At 43.6% G+C, this 22,915-nt stretch overlaps 1 protein-coding gene across 1 annotated transcript in view; it reads right to left on the bottom strand.

The window, feature by feature from the left end:
- Positions 1-407: 407 nt before the first annotated feature.
- Positions 408-22,915, bottom strand: part of MOSMO (modulator of smoothened) — a 42,205-nt gene continuing 19,697 nt past the window's right edge. Inside the window, exons 2-3 of the mRNA XM_058157268.1 lie at positions 14,530-14,742; positions 408-3,401 (exon numbers count right to left, since the gene is read on the bottom strand). Coding sequence (XP_058013251.1) covers positions 3,217-3,401; positions 14,530-14,742 — 398 coding nt within the window. The 3' untranslated portion in view covers positions 408-3,216. The remainder of the gene's footprint in view (positions 3,402-14,529; positions 14,743-22,915) is intronic.

Genomic DNA, 22,915 nt, shown 5'->3' with positions numbered 1-22,915 from the left:
CAGCTCGGTAGGCAGATGTTTTTAGTATCAAGAGTTCAAGGGAAAAGGTGCCACTGCCCAACCGTGCCACGGGACCACCTACAACTGGGGTGGGACATTGTGGAGGTCTTGCCACCGGTTCTCGCAGGCTCCATCTCTAGGAGCCTTTGATAGGGGCCGGGATAGCTCAGGCTGTTAGAAGCCTGTTATTAGAACACAGCAGCCTGCAATTACTGCAGGTTCAAGCCCGGCCCAAGGTTGACTCAGCCTTCCATCCTTTATAAGGTAGGTAAAATGAGGACCCAGATTGTTGGGGGGGCAATAAGTTGACTTTGTAAATATACAAATAGAATGAGACTATTGCCTTATACACTGTAAGCCGCCCTGAGTCTTCGGAGAAGGGCGGGATATAAATGTAAATTAAAAAAAAAAAAAGGCTGTTCCAAAGGGAAGGGGGGGGCGGGGGGGGAATTGCCGACAATTAGCGGTGCGTTTTCCAGGGCAGGGGGAAAAAAGACATGAAAACGACGATGGCACCAACTCTGAAAGCAGCACGAAGGCCTCATTTCCATCCAACAGAACCAAGCAAAGGCTCACATACAGACACAAACCTTACAAAAGGGGGGCGAGAGAGAAAAATCCCAGCCTTGTCCGTCCACCTGTGAAACCTTTTTTTTTTTTTTTGTGCTGTATCTTGACCACCGTGGGCCTTTACCCTCCCCTAAATCAGGGGTCTCCAACCTTGACAACTTTTAAAGACTTGTGGACTTCAACTCCCAGAATTCCTCAGCCAGCTTTGCTTTGCTGGCTGAGGTATTCTGGGAGTTGAAGTCCACAAGTCTTTAAAAGTTGCCAAGGTTGGAGAGCCCTGCCCTAAATGTTAGGCCTAGCTCTTGACCTGCAAAAAGGTAACCTGCTCCCGTTTGCAGCCGTGATTTAAACTAAGAATTCATGTTTTGTTTTGTTTTGTTTTGTTAAAAAACAGTCCGACATCTACAGAACGTGGGTGTTCTGTCTGCAGTGATAAATGTCTTCAGGAGGTCACTGCTAACGCCCGGCAAACGTTAAAATGCTTGAACTTAAACCAAACGATTTCACAAAGCCATTAAAAAAGTATGAAAACTCGCAGGTTTTGGGGAGGGGGGAGGAATTCTTCTACCAACTGAAAGGACAGACAATATGCTCCGACAACAAAAGGCAACTTAAAAATCACCTATTCCGGTTAAGAAATGGGATCGTGGTCATCCACAAACTCGGTTAAACGAGAAGGGCTTGCAAACCAAGGCCTTGGAAGCGCCTCCTTTTAGCGCTTCCTGTGTGCTACCCACAAGAGAGGATCCTCAGCCAGGGTGCCACTGCCAGGACGCACACGTCTCCTTCGGCTGCCAGAATGCTCTACCCCCATGATGGCAAATCTGTCGAGAAAGACATGACCTGCAAAGATCCCTGAAAACAAGACAGGCCATTTAAAAAAAACAAACCCAAACACCTGCATTATCTAATAATCACCTTGTCCTTTTGTGGAATAACAACCGAAGAGTTAATACTTTCAAAGTAGGTGGTGGGGGAGAGAAAAAGGCTCGGGCGCTGCTTTGCTGTGGCTTTCGGGCGCTGCTTGGGGTCAACTCTATCGGAGATGCTCGTGGCAGATTATCTGGGCCAAAACCCCACCACGATGTAAAGAACAAGACCTCTAAAAGAGGAGAGGCTCCCACGATTCACACTGCTTAAATCAGGGGTCCCCAACTTTGGCAACTTTAAGCCTGGAGGACTTCTGGGAGTTGAAGTTCCCTAGCCAGCAAAGAGAATTCTGGGAGTTGAAGTCCTCTAGGCTTAAAGTTGCCAAAATTGGAGACCCCTGGCTTAAATGATGCGTTCAATTGTTGGGTTGAATGTCCTATCGCTGGGGGTCAGAGCTTTCCAAAAGAAGACATGATTTCATCTTTGACCATCAAGACTCAAATTGAGGAGGAGGAGGAGGATGAAGAAAAGCAGGAGAAGGAAGAGGAGAAGGACCAACCCTCTTAGCTTAACTTAACATTGTACCGAGGAAGGCATGGAGTTGTTGGTACCCATCATAAAAACCTATCAAAAGCAAGGGCTGCTACAGCGAATGAGGTATACTGAAGACTTTCTCAACGATGCGGACTTCAAAGAAATGGCTTTCGTTCTTTCTTTTTCTCTTTCTTTCCTTCCTTTCTTCCTTCCCTTTCTTTCTTTCTCCTTTGCAAGCCCTAGTGTTGCTCACCACATTGTTTCGCTTGTGTCGGTCGGCATGTACGCTTGTGTGCGAATAAGACATACATAGACATTCGATATACTGCATCATACATATAAATACACACACACACACACACGCATTCACACATACACACGCACGCACACACATATAAATACATATGGAAGAATTTCTCAGCCCCACCTGGAGTCACCGGCAAGGGTTGTAACAGGTGGTGAGCGAGGGTGGTGAGCAGACGGAGCTTCGTAACAGAGTCCCCAAAAATGTGTTTTTGATCTACCGGCTTCAGGATGCAACTAAAGTTGGGATTGATTACTTGTGTGCATGGGGGGGTGTTTAACACGGGGGCGGGGGGGGAGAGAGAGGAGGGGAGAGGGAAGGATTGATGGCAAATGCTTCTTGCCTATCATAGAAGGAAGATGCTAAAACTCTTAAAAGGTTGGGCGAGGCCCAGCCCCGCCCTTGGCAAACGCCCGTCCAATCAAAGTGCATAAATACTTTTTTGAGACTTTCAATATTGTCAGATCGTTTCGAAGGGGGGGTGGGGGTACAGTACGGTGATGCGGAAGGAGTCGGAGGGGCAGGAGGGGGAGGGGCAGGAGGGGGAGGGAAGGGGAGGAAAAAAAGAAAAAATGCTGTAGAGTGCAGGAAAAAAAATTTCTTCCACATGAGGTCTGATCACAGTGCACACACCCGACCACGTCCAGATGCTGACGAGATGAGTCGCGGTTGTTTTGGTTTTGGTTATTGAGGGGGGGGGGGGGAAAGACTCTCCGTAAAAAGGAATAATTATAATAATAATAATAAAAGTTTTTCTTCTTTAAAAAAAAATCCAAAGTGCATAGTGAGAACAGAAGAAACCTCCTCGTTTCCGGTAAGACTGCGACGGCGGCCTGACCTTCGCATCTTCCTGCGGATGCGCCAGGCGACGTCCGATTCTCCTTCGTGACCATACATCCCCCACAAAAAAAAACAAAAAGAAAGTACGGAGATGGTCGTCAGCCTGGTAGGCACACTTTGCCAGCAAACAGAAGTCCCACTATCGTAAAGAAAATAGATAAAACGAAGAGTACGTAAGAGGAGCCCACCACGGTGTTGTTCGGAAGTTTATACGGTTGGCCTCCTACTTCGTTGATGTAAAATCCTATGGGGAATATTAAGGCTGCCATACAGAAAAGGATCACTGGAGGAAGGAAGGAAGGAAAAAGAAAGGAGGAGAGAGAGAGAAAGAGAGCAAGAGAGGGGGATGTAGGGAAAGAGAGAGGGAGGGGGAAGGAGGGAGAGAAAGAGGGAGGGAGAGAGAGAGAGAGGAAGGGAGAGAGAGAGGGAGGGAGAGAGAGAGGGAGAAAGAGGAGGAGAAAGAGGGAGGGAGAGAGAGAGAGAGGAAGGGAGAGAGAGAGGGAGGAAGAGAGAGGAAGGAGGAGAGAAGGAGGAGAGAGGAGAGAGGAAGGAGAGAGAGAGAGGAGGAGAGGAAGGAGAGGAGAGAGGCAGAGAGAGGGAGGGAGGGAGGAGAGAGAGAGAGGCAGAGAGGGAGAGAGACAGGGAGGGAGGCAGAGAGAGAAAGAGAGAGAGGGAGGGAGAAAGAAAGAGGGAGGGAGATAGAGGGAGGCAGAGAGGAGAGGAGGAGGGAGGAGAAGAGAGAGAGGAGAGAGAGGGAGGGAGAGGAAGGAGGAAGTGGGAGAGAGGCAGAGAGGAGAGAGACAGGGAGGAGGCAGAGAGAGAGAGAGAGGGAGGGAGAAAGAAAGAGGGAGGGAGATAGAGGGAGGCAGAGAGGGAGAGTGAGTGGAGAGAGAGGAGAGGAGAGAGAGAGGAGAGAGAGAGAGGAGAGAGAGGAAGGAGGGAGTGGGAGAGAGGGAGGGAGGCAGAGAGAGAGGGAGGGAGGGAGAGAAAGAGAGAGAGGGAGGGAGAAAGAAAGAGGGAGGGAGATAGAGGGAGGCAGAGAGGGAGAGAGGGAGAGTGGGAGGGAGAGGAAAAGAGAGAGAGGGAGAGAAGGAGGGAGAGGGAGAGAGAGACAAAAAAAAATCAGATTAGTGGCAAAAATTGTACCCATCCCTAAAAGTACAGGTAGTTCTCAACTTACAATCATTCATTCAGTGACCACGTGAAGTTGCAATGGCAGCGGAAAACGTGGCTTTCGACAGTGTTTTCACACTTATTTTTTTTTTATTGAAAGAGTTTTAAAAAAAACAAAAACATTTTCCCCCTTTTTCCCCTCCTCCCAAAAAAAAAACAAAACATCCCCTCCTCCCCACCCCGCTTCGGGTCAATCACAAGGTAAAGTCCAATCCAAATAACCACATCCAAAGCTTTTGTCTCCCAACCCCTCCCATTACATAAAATAACTTTCTAATTATTCAAAGGCAATCTGATATTTCTTAATCTGATATCTGTTTTGTAGATAATCAATCCATTTTTCCATTCAATTAAATATCTTTCCTGCGTATTGTCTTTTAAAACGCTGAGATTTTAGCCATCTCAGCCAAATTAATAACTTTCAATATCCATTCTTCTATTGTAGGTATCTCTTCTTTCTTCCAGTATTGTCCAATCAACAGTCTTGCTGCTGTTATTAAGTTCAAAATCAGTTTAGTCTCAATCCCTGTACAATCCATTATAATTCCCAAAAGGAAAAATTGTGGCAGGAACTTTATCTTCTTCTTCAGTACATTTTGAATAATCCACCAAATTCTTATCCAAAAGACCTTAATTTTCTTGCAAGTCCACCAAATATGAAAATATGTAGCATCATCACAATCACACCTCCAACATTTCGCTTGGATATTAGGATACATACATGATAATTTTTTGGGATCTAAATGCCATCTATAAAACATCTTATAAAAATTTTCCTTAAATTCTGTGCTTGTGTAAACTTAACATTTCTAACCCAAATTTTCTCCCATGTTTCCAACATTATTGGTTCCTGAATATTCTGTGCCCATTTTATCATACAATCCTTTACCAAATCCTTTTCCGAATCTATTTCAAGCAACACATTATACAATCTCTTTATATGCTCGTGGGTCTGATTTCTAATTTGCTTTATTAAATTTTCCTCCTTTGCATTATACCAATTTTTTGATCTTCTTTCCATCTAGCACTTATTTGCCCATATTGAAACCAAGTATAATTCCTCCCTTCTTCATTTAATACCTGTAATGATTTTAATTGCAATCTACCTCCTTCAGCATACAAAAGTTCTTTATATGTAATCATTTCCTGTTTCTGTTCTATATTTATATTCTCTATTGCATGTCTAGGGCTCGCCCATATAGGAATCTTATAATCTAATTTATAGGAATATTTATTCCAGACCATAAAGAGCACTTCTCAACACATGATTCTTAAAAGCCCTATCCACTTTTTTCCATAAAATAAGTACGCATGCCATCCATATAACAAGTCATAACCTTCTATATTCAAAATTCTTTCCTCTGTTAAGTTAAACCAGTCACTTATTACTGAGAGGGTTACTGCTTCATAATATAGTTTAAAATTAGGCATTCTTAAACCACCTCTTTCCCGTGAATCCTGTATTATTTTCATTTTAACCTCGCCTTTTACCCTGCCATATAAATTTATTAATCCCACTCTGCCAATCTTCCAAATTTTTATCCTTTTTAATTATAGGTATCATCTGGAACAGAAACAAAATCTAGGTAACACATTCATTTTAATAGCCGCAATCCTTCCCAATAGGGATAACTGCAATTTCTTCCAGCCATTCATATCATTCTGAACTTTTTGCCATAGCAAGTCATAATTATTCTTATAAAGTTTCTTGTTCGATGAGCTAATATAGACCCCTAAATATTTAACCTTTTTTACTACCTCAAATCCTGTCATTTCCTCTAGTTTTTGTTTCTGTTGTATAGACATATTTTTAATTATCACTTTTGTTTTTTTCTGATTTATTTTAAATCCTGATACCTTTCCATATTTATCAATTACTTCCAACAAAATCTACTTGAATTTATAGGATTCATTAACGTAACCACTACATCATCTGCAAAAGCTCTAACTTTGTACTCATATTGTCTAATCTTAATTCCTCTATTTTCATTAATTCTCGTATTTTATCTAATAATGGTTCCAGAGTCAAAACAAACAATAATGGTGATAAGGGACATCCCTGTCTTGTTCCTTTCGCAATCTTAATAACTTCTGTCAAACTACCATTTACTATAATCTGTGCTGTTTGCTCTCCATAAATCGCTTTAATTATTCTAATAAAACAGTCTCCAAATTGCATTTTCTCTATTAATTTAAATAAAAAATCCCAATGCAATCGATCAAAGGCTTTCTCTGCATCCAAAAAAATAAGTGCCGCTGAAGTATTCTTCTTTTCCAAATATTCCAATATATTAATAATCTGTCTAACATTATTCCTCATCTGCCTCCCTTTTATAAAACCAGATTGATCAGTATGAATTCTTTGTTGTAAAACTAACATTAATCTATTTGCTATTATTTTTACAAAAATCTTATAATCATTATTTAAAAGTGAAATCGGCCTATAGTTACCAGGTTTAGAGCAGTCTTGCTCCTCTTCGGTATCAGTGAAATAAAAGATGTTTTCCATGACGGGGTATTCCACTCCTAATTGTATCTGATTAAATAATTCTTTAAGTGGGCCTAATATTTCATCCTGTGTTTTTTATAATAAGTTGCTGTAAGACCATCTGTACCAGGGTTTTCCCATTTTAATTGTTTAATTGCCTCCACTATTTCTCCAGTAGCTATCGGCCGGTTCAGCTCCTCCTCTGTTCTAATGTTAGAATATTCACCTTATAATCTTTCAAATAATCATAAATATCCCTATCCAATATTTTGTCTTTTGCATATAGTGCAGTATAAAATTCTGAGAATGCCTTTTAATTTTATCCTGTTGATATGTCTCTTTACCTTTATATTCTATTTTTGTATGACACGTGCTTTCTGTTTCTTCCTTAAATTATATGCCAACCATCTCCCAGGTTTATTTGCATTACAAAAGTATTATGTTTAGCATATTGTATATTCGTTGCCACCTGGTCTGCCATTAACATATTAAATTGACTCTGTAATATTTTTATAGCCTCTTTAAGTTTATGATCTTGTGGGTTTTGAATTAATAACTGTTGCTTCCTTTGAATTTCTTCTTCCAAATATCTACGCTGCTTTTGTTTATTATTCCTTTGCCTGTTGTCCAAATAAATCAATATCCTCTAATAAACGCTTTGCTCGCTTCCCACACAGTTCCTATAGGTGTCCCTTTGTACATATTAAAATCAAAAAATTCTTTTAACTGTTTCTTACAATAAGTTACATTATCCTCATATCTAAACAGATTTTCATTCAACCTCCATGTTCTACCACCTTTTTTCCCTTGTAATAATTCCATCCATACTGGGCTATGGTCAGTTAAACACCTCGAAAATATCTTCGTTTTCTTCACCCTAGAAAGCAAGTCATTAGAAATTAAAATAAAATCAATGCGTGAAAAAGATTGATGCCTATCAGAAAAAAGTAAAATCTCTCTCATCTGGATTCCGTAACCTCCATATATCTCTAAACTCAAAGTCTTCCATCATTTCAAAAAAAGATTTTGGTAATTTTGCATGTATAGGTATCTTCTTGGAGGAAGTTCTCTTATCCCTTCTTGTATCAATTACTCCATTCCAGTCTCCTAATAAAATAAACGAACTATAATCCCAGAGGGTCAACCTCTCATGTAACATTTTGTAAAACTTTTCTTGTTGCTGATTAGGTGCATAAATACCTATCAACAAAGTCTTTTGCATCTATCACCAGTTCAATAGCAATAAATCTTCCTTGAATATCTGCCTCAATTAGCTTAGCTGGTATATCCTTCCTGATATATACAACAATTCCATGCTTCTTTTCCAAAGCTGATGCAACAAAATGGTTACCCAATTTTGAATTAACTAAATATTTTTGGTCTGATAATTTTATATGTGTCTCTTGCAAACAAATCACATCATTTTTAATTGTTTCAAGTAGTGAAATATTTTCCTTCTTTTCTGAGCTGAATTCAAGCCATTAACATTCCATGACAAGATTCTATTTGCCATTACTGGCCTCCTGAAGCTTTGAAGCAGACAACGGAAGCTCCTCCTCCGGTATCTTCCGTCTAGCTCCTCCCACAGCTTCCATAATGGGATCCTGACTTTTACTTTGAGACTGTTGCTCTTCTTTACGCTTAAGGGCTCCTCTTGTCACCCTTTGCTCTTGTGGTTCCTCTAATACTGGCAGCAATAAAGGCTCTTGGGTCATCACGCCTTCTTGAGTCTCTTGAAGTTTTTCTATCACTTCTATTTCGACTTTCAAAACTGTAGAAAGAAAATCCTTTGCCTTTAAAACAGTGTCAATTCTATATCTCCTTCCTTGATAGAATAGTGTCAGTCCAACTGGCATCTCCCATCTGAATTGAATCTGTTTTTTAAGTTCTTGTGTAAAAAAAACAAATTCCTTCCTGTCTCTTAACATCTTTGAAGGAATCTCTTTCAACACCTTCAACTCCTGTTCTCCAATTTTTAAAGTTGTCTGATATGAAACTTGCAGAATTTGATTTCTCATAGTCCTTTTCACAAAATAAACCACAATGTCCCGAGGAAGCTTTCTCTGTCTTGCAATCCAAGAATTAACTCTATATATTTTATCAATTTGGTACGCTACCTCTTGGGGGTCCGCTTCAATAAATTCAGCCAGTGCTTCTGATATAATTTTTCTTAAATCTTCTCCACGCTCTTCTGCATACCACAATTCTAAGAGCTCCTTCCATAAGTTTATATTGTAATATCACAACCTGATCTTCATTTTGATCCACTTTTTCTGAACACCTTTCATTTCATCTTCTAAATACTTATTTGACTGAGAGATCTGTTGCATTTCCACTTCCAATCCTTCAATTTTTTACTCAGTCCTTGAACTGCCATAAGAATATCTTCTCTTATTTTTGCATTAAAATTCTCCATCATCTCTTTTGCCTATCTTCAGAAAGTTTTAATTGTTCTTTCAATATTTTCCTCAAGACTTGGTTCAGATCCCTTCTTCCAGAAGGCTTTAAAGGTTTAGCTGCCATTCTGTCTTCAAAAGAATCAGGAATTCAAACTTAATAACTCTCCTTCCTCCTTTCAGTATAAAAACTCCGTTTGTAACAATCCACAAGTAACGCTGCTTCATCGTACTAAAAAATTTTACTTTCACTTTTAGACGCCATTTTAAAAGTCAATTAATCAAAGACAAAGAAAGGTTTCAAATTTCAAAAAGGGAGTCGGTACTTGCCGTACTGATTCTACATCAAAGTTGACGCTTGTGAAATTCCGTCTGCTTGGAATATCAATCAATTTAATAAGTTCTCTAGAGCAGAAGCAACATTCCTCTCCTTTTCCTGATAAAAACAGGGCGTGCTGAAGTTGGAAGGAGTGGAATTCGGTGGGGTCATAAATCCAGGAAAATTCGCTCTTAAGAGCAAACCCCCTGTCAGACCTGCCACTCTTCCACAATTCTGATAATCTCTTTCACCCAGAGATTATGCTAAGCTCAGTGAACAGTGATTTATTTTCTGTTTCACTGACTTTTACAATCTTCTAACACGGAGTGCTCTGTTTGAGCACCCAGCAGGAGGGTGACGTCACTGGAGCCCACACTTATGACCATTACAGCATCCCCGTGGTTATGTGATCCAAATTCAGACGCTTGGCAACCGACTCGTATTTATGACGGTCGCAGTGTCCCGGGGGTGTGTGTGTGTGTGTCGTGCGATCCCCTTTTTACGACCTTCTGACCAGCAGAGTCAATGGGGAAGCCAGGTTCACTTCACAAATGTGTGACTCACTCGACAGCTTGAGCGATTCACTTCATTAAAGTGGCGAGAAAAGGTCGTAAAGTGGGGGACTTCACAGATGTCCTGCTTAGCAACCGAAATTTTGGGGTGAACCGTGGTTGTAAGTCAAGGACCACCTGTAGATGTTTTTAAACATTTTCTTACAACAGTAAAGGCCAAACCTTTTCAATATTAGCAACTCGTACGATTGCTGGACTTCAACTCCAAGAACTGACTTGTTTAGCAACAGAAATTCTGGTCCCCGTGGTGGCCATAAGTGGAGGAGTATCTATAGCTTCTGCTGACTGCCAATTACCAGCAGTTTAGCAGTTCGAATCTCACCAGGCTCAAGGCTGACTCAGCCTTCCATCCTTCTAAGGTGGGTAAAATGAGGACCCTGTCGTGTCCCACTCCTCCGCTGACGGCCGGGTCAGGGAAATCAGGCGTGCCTCTGCAGCTCTGCCAAAGTCCTAGCAAAGTTCTCAAGGCAGGCAGGAGACCAGAAAGTGACTTCAGCAAGATATGTTAGACTTTGCCTGACTCAGAGAATGCCAGAAAGCAGGTCCTTTATATAAGCCATGGGGTGTGGCTCCATGACTCAGCACTTATCCAGGCCTGCCCCTCCCTTCCTTCTGTTGCCTCCGTCTATCAAGTCTTCTGACGCAAGGGTCACTCCAGTCTGCAGCTGTTGGCAATTGACCTCCCTCAGGCTCACATGCTGTGGAGGAGGGGGAGGGGTCTAGTTGCTCCGTTTGCCTGGGCATGGAGCCAGAGCTGGGGGCTGGAGATACTTCCTCCTCTTCAGCCTGTCTGGGCATGGAGCCAGAGCTGGGGGCTGGAGATACTTCCTCCTCTTCAGCCTGTCTGGGCATGGAGCCAGGGCTGGGGGCTGGAGATACTTCCTCCTCTTCAGCCTGTCTGGGCATGGAGCCAGGGCTGGGGGCTGGAGATACTTCCTCCTCTTCAGCCTGTCTGGGCATGGAGCCAGAGCTGGGGGCTGGAGATACTTCCTCCTCTTCAGCCTGTCTGGGCATGGAGCCAGGGCTGGGGCCGGGAGGCATACTAGGACATTCCTCCGTGTTCGGAAGCAGATAAGAAGGCCCCGGCTGTGGTGAGATCGGACGAGACACAACAGACCCAGATTGTTGGGGGGCAAGAGGCTGACTCTGTAAACTGCATAGAGAGGGCTGTAAAAGCACTGGGAAGCGGTATCAGTAGTGGCCAAAATTGTGGAAACCTTTTGGGAAAAGTGTATTTTTGAGGTTTGATGGCTAATAACACCACTTTTGGGGGGAGTTTCAAGATCATCCTGTTCCACTGCTGGAATGGCCTGGGAATAGCCCAGCCCTTCACCCAATTGAAAATCTATGGAGCCGACTAAAGAAACTTGTTAGTCAGAAGCGACCCACCAATAAAACCCAGTTAATACAAGCAATCGTTCAATCTTAGTTTCACATGATAACAGCTGCAGAACTAAAAAACTTGGTTCACTCCATGGGAAGACGTTGTAAGGCCGTAATTTATGCTAAAGGTTACTCAACCAAGTATTAACTGACATGGGGATCATTTTTGTATATCTTGTTTTCTCTATGGTGATAATTTTTGTATCTCTCCTTTTTTTCTACGTGTTTCACTTTTATTTTTTATACTGTAACTGCTATTCTAATAGCAAATCCTTCATAAAAGTGATTGCATTACATTCTTGATTAAATTATCTTTCCGTTGATATATAATTTTATGGTACTGCTCCCCAAAATAGTGGTGTCATTAGCTAGTTTTAGAAAATACACTTTCCCCAAAAGGTTTCCACAATTTTGGCTACTACTGTATAAATCTTTTGCTATATCTCCCCATTTGACTCTAAAAGTGAACAAACTTCGGTTTAATAGAATGTCCAATGAGCGCTAGAGGGCGTTTAGAGCTTGCTGTTAGTCTTCAGAACGTAAATCTGCCATCCCAGAGATGACCAGCTAGGGATTATGGGAGTTGGGAACCCAACATTTGAAGGGGAACATGGGCCAGGGGAAAGCAGCTGTTGAACACTGCAAATGGAGCACTAAACAGTATCTTCTGCACAGGTTATTGTTAGTTGTCGCAGCTGGTCTGCAACACGTATTTGTTTTCAGGGGAACTTTTACAATGTTTTAGAAAGTTTATGCTGTTGTTTATGTAATATGAAAAGGGAAGATGTTACAGTGGTTATGTCTGATATGTAGGCAGCTCTATTTTGAGATGCATTTCCTGCCTCTCTAGGAGTTGCCTTTAGCTGCTCCTGTGACAGAGGTGAGTTTCAAATTTTTTTTACTACTGGTTCTTTGGGTGTGGCTTGGTGGGTGTGGCTTGGTGGGGGTGGCAGGGGAAGGATACTGCAAAATCTCCATTCCCTCCCCAATCCAGGGGAAGGTTACTGTAAAATCCCCATTCCCTCCCGATCAGCTGGGACTTGGGAAGCAGAGAATAAATGGGGGCGGGGCCAGTCAGAATGTTTACTACCAGTTCGCCGAACTACTCAAAATTTCCGCTACAGGTTCTCCAGAACCGGTCAGAATCTGCTGAAACCCACCTCTGTCATGTGAGGCATTTTCCAGTTCTTGTCATATGTGTATGTATATACATATACTTATACATATACATTCCTAATGATAGCTTATCACTGTTAACTGCATTTTGATGAAACTTCCTGCAACAGTTATTCTGAGGTCTGATGGACAGACAAATGCAGAGTTTGATCACCTGTAAAGCAGATCACAGATCACAGGCAGTTCTATCAGGTTACAGGTAATCCTTCACGTACGACCGGCCACTTAAGTGACTGTTTGAAGATACGCCGGGCCTCCCCCAGAGATACTTATGACCTGGTTTTGAAGTTCTGAGCCCCCTGTTTTCTATACCTGTGACCAACGCAGCATTCCCAGGATAAAAATTCAGACTCTGGAGATGTAATTGTGATGACGCTACATATTTTCATATTTGGTGGACTTGCAAGAACATTAAGGCTTTTTGGATAAGGATTTGGTGGATTATACAAAATGTTTTGAAAAAGAAGATAAAAGTTCCTACCGCAATTTTTTTTACTGGGAATTATCACGGACTGTACAGTAATTGAGACTAAATTGATTTTAAATTTAGTAACAGCGGCAAGATTACTGATAGGACAGTATTGGAAGAAAAAAGAACTACCTACAATAGAAGAATGGATATTGAAATTTGGCTGAGATGGCAAAAATCTCAGCCTTTTTGAAAGACAATACACAAGAAAGATACTTAAATGAATGGAAAAAATGGATTGACTATATCCAAAATAGATATCAGACTAAGAGATATCAGACTGCCTTTGAATGATTAGGATGTATTATTTCTGATTGCTTTGGGGGAGGTTAGGATTTGATGAGAATTGCAGGAGTATAACTGAGTTAGGAGAGAAAATTTTTAGCATATGTTTGTTTTATTTTTAAACTATACCTTGTATTTGTTCCGGGAAGTCGGTGGGGGGAGGGGTTTTTTGAAGGGGGGAGGGGGTAGAGGGGGGGAGGGGGGAAAAAGCTTTTTTTTTTGTAAAAACTTTTTCAAATAAAAATAAATAAATTCAGACGCTGGCATGAATTCATGATGGTTGCAGCCAGCACGCTTACGTCGCATTGTAGCAACCTATGGTCACGCGCTGCAAATTTGGCAACTGGCTCCTATTTATGACGGTGGCAGAAGGCGTCACCTTCAGTCATGCAAAGCCCCTGGTCCTGCCGCTGGAGAGAAGCCTAGGTGTCTCAGCAAGCTTTTGGGAGAAAGAGGAGGAGCTGCTGGTTTCTGAAAAAGCAGGGAAGGTCTCTGCGGGCTCTTGGAAACCTAGGGAGATCTTTGAGAAGGAGGTGCTGATTTTTCCCAAACTCTCCCTGCCCTCTTTGGTGTGCTGAGTGAAGAAGAGATTGTTGTGGTCTGTCAGCAGCTTGCGGAGCTGGCAACGGAGTCAGACAGTGATGAGGCTGCGGTGTGGCCAGAGCCATCGGGGAGTGAGGTGAGGACTCCAGAGCCTTCAGAGACTGATAGTAGTGAGGCAGAGGAACAGGAGGAGCCTGTTCCTAATGCACACATGAGAAGAGCTGCCAGAAGGCAAGAGCAGCTAAAGCAAAAAGGACGACTCGGGAGTAGGGCCATGAGATGATTGGCCCCTCCCATAAGGCTTAAAACAGACCAGCAACGGCGTTTGGGCTTTGCCGGAAAACAACGTTGGTAGCTTCGTCTTCTGCTTCATATACATCTTTGTTTTTGTGGCTTCTGGATGTTTGCCAGGAAGGACCTTTGGCAGTTTGCTTAATTGGACTAAGGTTTGTGAGATAACTGAGGAATTTGTTTTGGGAGGCCTTTGTTTTACTTTGAGTTGGACGACGCTGGGAAGGAAGTAATTCCCAGCTGCTCGAATAAAGTTTAGTTTATCACGGACTGAGTTTGTTGCTACCTACTTGGGGGGGTCTGGGTCACAACTTACTTCCAGTGAAGGCTATCCAGCGTGCGTATTTCGTCGCTTCCCGTCGCCAGTGGGAAGCCACCAGCAAGCCACAGGTGACAGTCAGTGAAATGATGCCCATGATGATAAAAAATAAAGTCGTGATCCACTCCGGTGGCAGCCGTGGAGGAATGCAGGTCCTGTCACGTCCATGGATGGTTTGACACTGTCGCACAAGGCCAACGGTGAGAGCACCTGAAACAACAAACGCACACACACAGAGGTAGACAATTGTGGGCGTTAATTAATATACTGTTGTGACTCATCCTCCCTCCTCTCCTCAGCCGGGCCCCTCCCGTCTGAGAACCGGGCCTTTTATCAGACTCCGAGTCTGATAATGAAGATGAACGGCCTGTCATGATTCCAGCCCCCGGCTCTGGCCCCATGCCCGGAGAGGAGTCAGGGAGTGAAAGGAGAAGCCCAATAAACCTCACTCATACAGCAGCATGTGTTCCTTTGGCTCAGCCTTCAGAGCAGGAAACCAGCCAGGTGGTAGAATTACCCGGGCCTGCTCCCTCTGACCCCTCCCTTTCCCAGATGCTGACAGCAGATCCAGCTGAAGACAATTCAGCGTGGGTGGACCCTCACGTCCGGAGATCTGAGAGGCAACGCCAGCAGAAGGAAGGGTGGGGCAGGCCTGGATAAATGCTGAGTCATGGAGCCACACCCCACAGCCTATATAAAGGACCTGCTTTTGGCATTCCAACTTTGAGTCAAGCAAAGTCTTATCTAGTTTGCTGATACCGGACCCTATCGTTGAAGTCACAACTTGGACTCCTGCCTGCCCTGATAAATCTCGAAGGAACTTGGCAAGCTGCAGAGGCTTCGCTGCCAAATTTGTTACAGACTTCCTTGACTCGTTCGTCGGAGTGGGGGTGGGACACGACACATACGTTCTGGAAGCAGATGACTTCCTAACACCCGCCTGTCTTGGTTTGGCTTCCTCAAACTTCTGGAAGAAGATGACACGATCAGACCTGGCTTCTTTGGGAGAACTCAAGAGGCAGTGGTGGGATTCAGCCGGTTTGGGTGAATCGGTAACGGCAACTGCGGTAGGCTCCGCTCAGACTCAATGCCGTCCTATTTTGCCACCTTTTGGAGGCTGTGCGCATGTGTGGAAGGTGCGTGTGTGAGCATAGAGCATGCACAGAAGGCCGAGCATGCGTAGAAGGTGGCATGTGCAAGCAAAGCGCAAGCGTGCGACTCACATTTGAGAACCGGTAGGAAAGGTAAGTGAATCCCACCTATGCTCAAAGGTCTTGGTGAAGATGGCTGAATTCCACCTCACTCTCTCCCCCAACCCCACCACCTCTTGCAACCAGTCCTTTTATGTCAGCCCTCTCAGGTAACAAGATCAGATGAGCTAATTCTACTTTACTACAAGGTTACAAAGGCCAGATCCTGAAGAAGAAACTCAAATACTTTGGCCACCTAAAGAGAAGGAAGGACTCCCTGGAGAAGAGCCTAATGCTGGGAAAGATTGAAGGCAAAAGAAGAAGGGGATGGCAGAGAAGGAGGGGGCTGGATGGAGTCACTGAAGCAGTCGGCGTGAGCTTAAATGGACTCCAGAGCAGGGGTCTCCAATCTTGACAACTTTAAGACTTGTGGACTTCAACTCCCAGAATCCCTCAGCCAGCTTAGTTGTCAAGGTTGGAAACCCCTGCTCCAGAGGATGGTAGAGAATAGGAAGGTTTGGAGAAACGTTGTCCATGGGGTCGCGATGGGTCGGACATGACTTCGCAACTAACAACAACAACAAGGCTACACTAACAGAATCGTGCAAATCTGAAGGTACAAACTTCCCACTGCTGTTTTTTTAATGTGTTTATTTATTTATACGTTTTTCTTTAATATAAATAAGTACTTAATGAACAGAGTATTGTCTGCGTCAATTTACTTATACATGATAATAACAACAGTAGTAAGTTTGTTAACTTATATATAGTAATACTTTCATCATTTTTCTTATACATCGTAATAATCTTACATCTTCTGATTTCTACCTCTATAATCTGTTGATAGAATGAATCCCCATGTTAAGAAATATTCTGTGTCTTCTTTGCCCTTTATCTTTAATGTCAATCCATCCATTTCCACACAGTCTACTGTTTCCCCCCGAAAATAAGACGCTGTCTTATATATTTTTTGAACCCCAAAATAAGCGCTTGGCCTTATTTTCGGGGAAGTCTTATCTTGGGGTGCGTGGAGCAAGATGGGGCTCCTCTTGCCATCTTACCTGATTTCCGGCTCTGCGTTTAAATATTTTCGTGAAGGCTTATTTTAGCGCATACGTTCAAAAGCCCGATTCATATCAGGGGATGTTTTATTTTCGGGGAAAATAAGGGTAGTAATTTTTTTTAAATTACATTTTCATCTGTAGGAGTTTCCATTTTTCCCCAATATTCTGCAAATACAATTCTCGCTGCTTTCAAAATACGTAATAGTAAGTATACATCCACCACTGCTTTTAACCGCCTGATCAAGTAAGGGAGGGGAGGGTATCCTTCCCAAATTTCTTCCTCTGACCGTTAAGCCACTGGGGGCTCCTGCTTCTCTTCTCTGGTTTCCTAGCAAGCATTTCCTCCCCTCCTCTCCCAGGGTCATCCCCACATTCCATGAAATTCTGAGAACAGGGACGGAAACAATTTAGGCAGGTGTGAACCTAACTAGTCCTTCCGTCATGTACAGGTAATCCTCGACTTACGACCCGATATTTCTGCTGCTAAGTGAGACAGTTGTTCAGTGCCCCCGTTTTACGACCACATTTTTCTTGCCACATTTGTTAAGTGAGTCGCTACGGTGGTTAAAATTAGTAACAGGGTTGTTAATTGAATTTGGCTTCCCCGTTGACTTCGCTTGTCAGGTGGTCGCCAAAGGAGAGATTATCTGACCCTGGGGGATATTGCAACCGTGGTTAAATGTGAGCCAGCCGACAAAGCATCCCAATTTTGATTAGGTGACCACGGGATGCTGCAATGGTCGATAAGGGTGAAAAACGGTCCTAAGTTGCTTTTTTCAGTGCCATCGTAATTTTGAACGGTCACTAAATGAACAGTCGTAAGTATGTGTATGGCACTTTATACCTGGGGGAAAAAATGTAATTGGCTTAAACATACAAACATCCAAACATTGAGCCAGGTGGCTGGTCGGGTTAGGTTAAGGACAAAGGGCTTCTTAGCGTAAGCCGCTGAAGCCGAACTGGTCTCATCTTAAGCAGTAGTAAGGTGTAGCCATGGTATTTGTGGCGGGCTTAAATATTTAAATAGCTTGGAAAGAAAGAGAGAGGCTTCCTGGAATTACTTTGGAGTGGAAAGAGAGTGGAGCTTTCTGCTCTGAGGTTTTTCCAGAAAGGAAACTATTTAAAGTCCTCAAAGCAAAGACATTGACACAACTACTGGCTGGAGTTTGTTTGGCAAGGACCAAATTGGGGTGAAGGCCAACAACTCCTTGAGGCTTTGTCTCCCAAGTTGGAGGAAAGGAGAACTTACTGACCCACCTCCATGGCCAGCTGTTGGCCAGAACTTGTCTCCTTCTACTGAGGAGGAGGAGGAGGAGGAGGAGGAGGAGGAGGAGGAGGAGGAGGAGGAGGAGGAGGAGGAGGAGGAGGAGGAGGAAGCCGAATAAACAGGAAGGAAGACCAGTCCTGGGAAACCCAATGAAAGCCACCTACCTCAGCCTGGAGACCTACCAACTGAGCTCATTTTTCGATAGTCGAAACCAAAGTGTTTCTCTAGCACTAATACCAAAGGAGAGTATCAAAGGTTTTCAAGACTTTTTCCCCCTACATCCAGGGCTGGGCTGCTGGGGGTTCGCAGCGGTTCAGGAGAACCTCTAACTAAGATTCTGTGCAGTTCAGAGAACTCCCAAATCCCACTCCCGGCTGGCCCCTCCCACCCTTCCCAGGAGTCCCCAAGTGCGTGGCCCGTTTTGGATGAAGGTAAGTGCAGGGCTCGGGGAAGGCGAAAAACGGGCCTACCGGATGTTCGCGAAGGTCAGAAACGGGCCTGTTTCTGGCCTCCAGAGGGTCTCCGGAGCCTGGGGAGGCTGTTTTCACTCTCCCGGAGGCTCGAGGAAAGACTCCAGAGCCCAGGGAGGGCAAAAACGCCTCCCCCACCATGGCGCAGGAGGCCGACTAAGCCATGACCACGCCCACCCAGCAACTGGGCAGAGAACCCCTTGCTAAATTTTTTGCAGCCCACCCCTGCCTACATCCCCGTCTAGTTTGCAACCACTGGTCTCTTATCCAAGTTCCAACCACCAACAACTTTTATAGCCCAGGGATGTCCAACCTTGGCCACTTTTAACACCTGTGGACTTCAACTCCCAGAATTCCCTGGCCAGCCATGTATAGTTAAGAGAACAGCAGAAGGCGGAATCTGATGTTGATTTATGAACGAATGACGAATGTATAACTGCTAAAATGCACACGCTTTTTCTTGAAATTTGAAACAGAAGAAGCGAACAAGGAAGAAGAACATATGTCTTGCTCACTTATTGCCAGTGACAATAAATATTTATTTTGTTCCTAGTCAGCCTTAGGTAACACAACACTGTAAAATAAAGTAGCCATAACAATTTAAACAACACAGCACAAACAAATACGAAGAGTTGGTATCATGAAATATTAAAGCTAAGTCTAGATTAAAAAGAGGTAGATTTTCTCTTTCTGTCTCTCTCTCTACACAAACACACACAAACACACCCATCAGTATTAACAGAGATGCACAGTAACAAATATATTTCTTTAAAAAAGAACCCTACTGTTGATCAAAAGCGAATAAAACTATGCATCTTCAGAGAGAATTCACTTCCCGAGCCTCTTGTCTCAAATTAACCTACCAAACAGAACACAATTAGCAGTCCTGCTCCACGTTAATATGCGCATTTAAGGAAGCACATTAAAATTTAAATTTAATGGAAGTGAACACACACACACACAAACACATACCCATTAACGTTTTAAAAGCCCAATCTGGATTTTTACAAAGTGAGGTTTTAAAATAAGATTTCTCTCCACGCTGCTTTTAATTCAAGGGGAATCCAAACCAACTGGGATTCTGTGATGACTTATATGCCTTTGGTTTTTGGGGTGTTTTTTTGTTGTTGCTTTTTTAACACCAGGGGTGCATCTTCAGAGCAAACAGACTGGCAGCCACTGAAAGGCACCGTTGTGCGAGCTCCCTGGGAAAACACAATGGAGACTTTGTCCAACACTGGCACACCACAACACAGGACCGAGTTCAAGTTTGAGGGTGCTTTCGCCCAGCAGAGAAAGTTTAAATTAAATGCCAGCTCCGTTGCCCGCATGGCCAAATCGTTTTGGACATGTGTTGTACAGCACTGAACAGAGAGTAGCGAGACACGGCGGGCCCCGCAGACATCTAGAACTTTTGCCTTGGAAGCGCAAAAGCCTGTAAGTGGGTCACGCATGTGCGCACACGCGCACACAGATGTGTCGAGGAAATCCAGAGTGCTTTGGCTAGAACAGGAGTCTCCAAACTGGGCAATTTTTAAGACTGGTCAACTTCAACTCCCAGAATTCCCCAGCCATCATTTATAACAGGAGGTCTCCAAAGTTGCCATCTTTGACCGGTGGACTTCAACTCCCAGAATTCCCTAGCCACCATTTATACCAAGGGGTCTCCAAACTTGGCAACTTTTAAGAGTGGTGGGCTTCAACTCCCAGAATTCCCCAGCCAGCCATGCATTTCCCTAATAGCATTTCCCGCCCCCCCTCATGGCTGGCTGGGGAATTCTGGGAGTTGAAGTCCACCAGCCTGAAAAAGTTTGAAAACCCCTCCTGCACTAGAATGATCCTCCTGTCTTGCAAGCATTTTTAAGGCTTCTGATCCTTATCGGAGGGCAGCAGAGCCAGGAACTGGAAGGACCGCACCGCTGTTTGGATCCCGCGCAAGGAGTTGTATTTAGATAGATAGCTTTATTGATTAGCCTATAGGCCATATCAAAGCACAAAGTTCAAACACATATCACCAATAAAATCCTATACAAGCAATTTAAAATAAGAGTAGAGTAAAATGCAATAGTTATAGGATAAGGTACAATATAATTTAATACATAAATATATAAAATAGAACAAAATGACATAAAATTGTTTCGGTGTCACTCTTACAATCTGCCCTAATATATGTCCCACCTATGCAGATCTCAACGGAACCATTTTGTTTTAAGTCCTGTGCTGTGTTAAATGTTATTTTCAGGTTCTGGCCGGACATAAAGTATGTTGTTTTGATATGGAGACCAAAACGGGTCATTCGTTTGGTAGATGGACCAAAGTACCTGTCTCTCACCCCCTTGTACAAACAACAGTCAGATAGGATGTGAGCCAGGTCTTCTACCTCTGCCACTCCGCAAATGCAAAGATGCTCACTGTAGGGTATAGAATGGAATCTCCCATATCTAACCATTGTGTCCAGCTGTTCGAATCTCACTCGCGTAAGTATCTCCCTACAATTTTTTTGGCAGTCGTAACTTCAAATAGCTGTCTACTTGAAAAGTATGTTTGTATTTACTCAGCCATTTCAAGCTACCCATCTTACTAAAGGTAGCTATATCATTTTGTGCTTCTATATCCTTAATTCTGTGGGCAGCAGTTATATTTAGTATCGCCACCGAGATAGACAGTGTTTCTATGCTATGAGAAAACTTCAAAAACCAGAGATCCACAGCTCTCAAAACGGCAGAGATATTCCAGTGGAGTTTGGCATAGCAATAGCCATAGCCCTTAGACTTACATACCGCTTCGCAGTGCTTTTACAGCCCTCTCTAAGCGGTTTACAAGGTCAGCCTCTTGCCCCCAACAAGAGTGAGCAAGAGACCTCCCCATTTTACAGAAGGATGGAAGGCTGAGTCAACCTTGAGCCGGTCAGGATCGAACTTCAGGCTGTGAGCATAATTAGTCTGCAATAATGCATTCTAAACAGAAGGAAGGAAGGGTAACAGCAATAGCATTTAGACTTATATACCCCTTTACAGTGCTTTACAGCCCTCCCTAAGCGGTTTACAAGGTCAGCCTCTTGCCCCCAGCAATCTGGGTCATTTTACCCTCCTCAGAAGGATGGAAGGCTGAGTCAACCTTGAGCCGGTCATGATCGAACTCTTGTCAGTGGGCAGAGTTCGCCTGCGATACTGCATTCTAACCACTGCGCCACAGCCACAGCCAGGTAATAGGCAGCCTTCGACTTACGACCTTAATGGAACCTGTCCATTACGATCGTTAAGTCGTGGCAGACATAAAGAGGGTCTGTCTTGACATGATTTTAGGAGCCACCAGATTCAGTGGTTTCATCCTCAATAACGCCGCAAACATTTCTCCGCTTTTCTTATAAAGGCACCTGATTGAGAAGAGACTGTTCCTTTTTCTGTAGATATCTAAAATGTGGATGTTTCTCTTAGCCCCCTGACACTAAATTGCATTTAGCACAGCTTAACCGGTTGAACGGAGGAAGGAAGATCAAATATGTTATGTTTCTGGAGTCCCCAGGGCATTTTAAACAGCATTAGCTTCTTTTACAGGAATGGTGATCAGGGCTCAACCCTTTGGGCAACCCAGCAAACATTAAAAGCGAAAGGGGAGGAAGAGAGCTGGATGGGATGTCCCAGCAATCTTTCTTTCTTTCTTTCCTTCCTTCCTTCCCTTTCCTTCCTTCCCTTTCCTTCCTTCTCCCTCCCTCCTTCCTTCTCTTTCTTCCTTTCCTTCTTTTTCTTCCTTCCTTCCTTCCTTCCTTTTCTTTCTTCTTTCCTTCCTTCCTTTTCCTTCCTTCCTTCCTTCTTTCTTCTCTTTTCTTCCTTCCTTCTCTTTCTCTTTCCTCCTTCCTTTCTCTTTCCTTCCTTCCTTCCTTCCTTCTTTCTTTCTTTCTTTTTCTTTCTTTTTCCTTCCTTCCTTCCCTGCAAGAGAAACACCAAACTCCTCAGCAGCTTCCATCAGCCGGCTTTGGCAAGAACAGGTGTTGTCTGTGTATAAATAGTGGCTCGCTCATTCTCACGCATACGTGCGTGCAGAAACACACACACTCTCTGCCGGGCCCGTCGGAGTCAGGAGGGGGTGGAACATCAAAGCTTATTTTGAAAACGAGAAGGCTTGTCGTGCTCTGAAAATGACAGCGTAGCTCTAAAGACCTTTCCCGAAACAAGAGAGAGTTTTTAATCTCAGTTATCATCAGCAAGGGTGTGTCTCTGTGTGTGTGTTGTGTAAAGCAGCAGTCGTATCGAGAATAAATCTGACGGAGCCTTCCGGGTTTGCATTCTCCAGACGGCTCTTTTGCAAAGAGAAAAGGCTAGCCAGGTTTTAATGTAACCGGGTTTTGACGGACAAGAGAGGTAAAGGAGGGCTTACCCTTGAGCATACGAG

Source organism: Ahaetulla prasina, chromosome 14 (genome assembly GCF_028640845.1).
Source record: "Ahaetulla prasina isolate Xishuangbanna chromosome 14, ASM2864084v1, whole genome shotgun sequence".
NCBI lineage: Eukaryota > Metazoa > Chordata > Lepidosauria > Squamata > Colubridae > Ahaetulla > Ahaetulla prasina.
The sequence above is the reverse complement of the archived record's forward strand: the minus strand, read 5'-3'. Positions and strand labels throughout refer to the sequence as shown.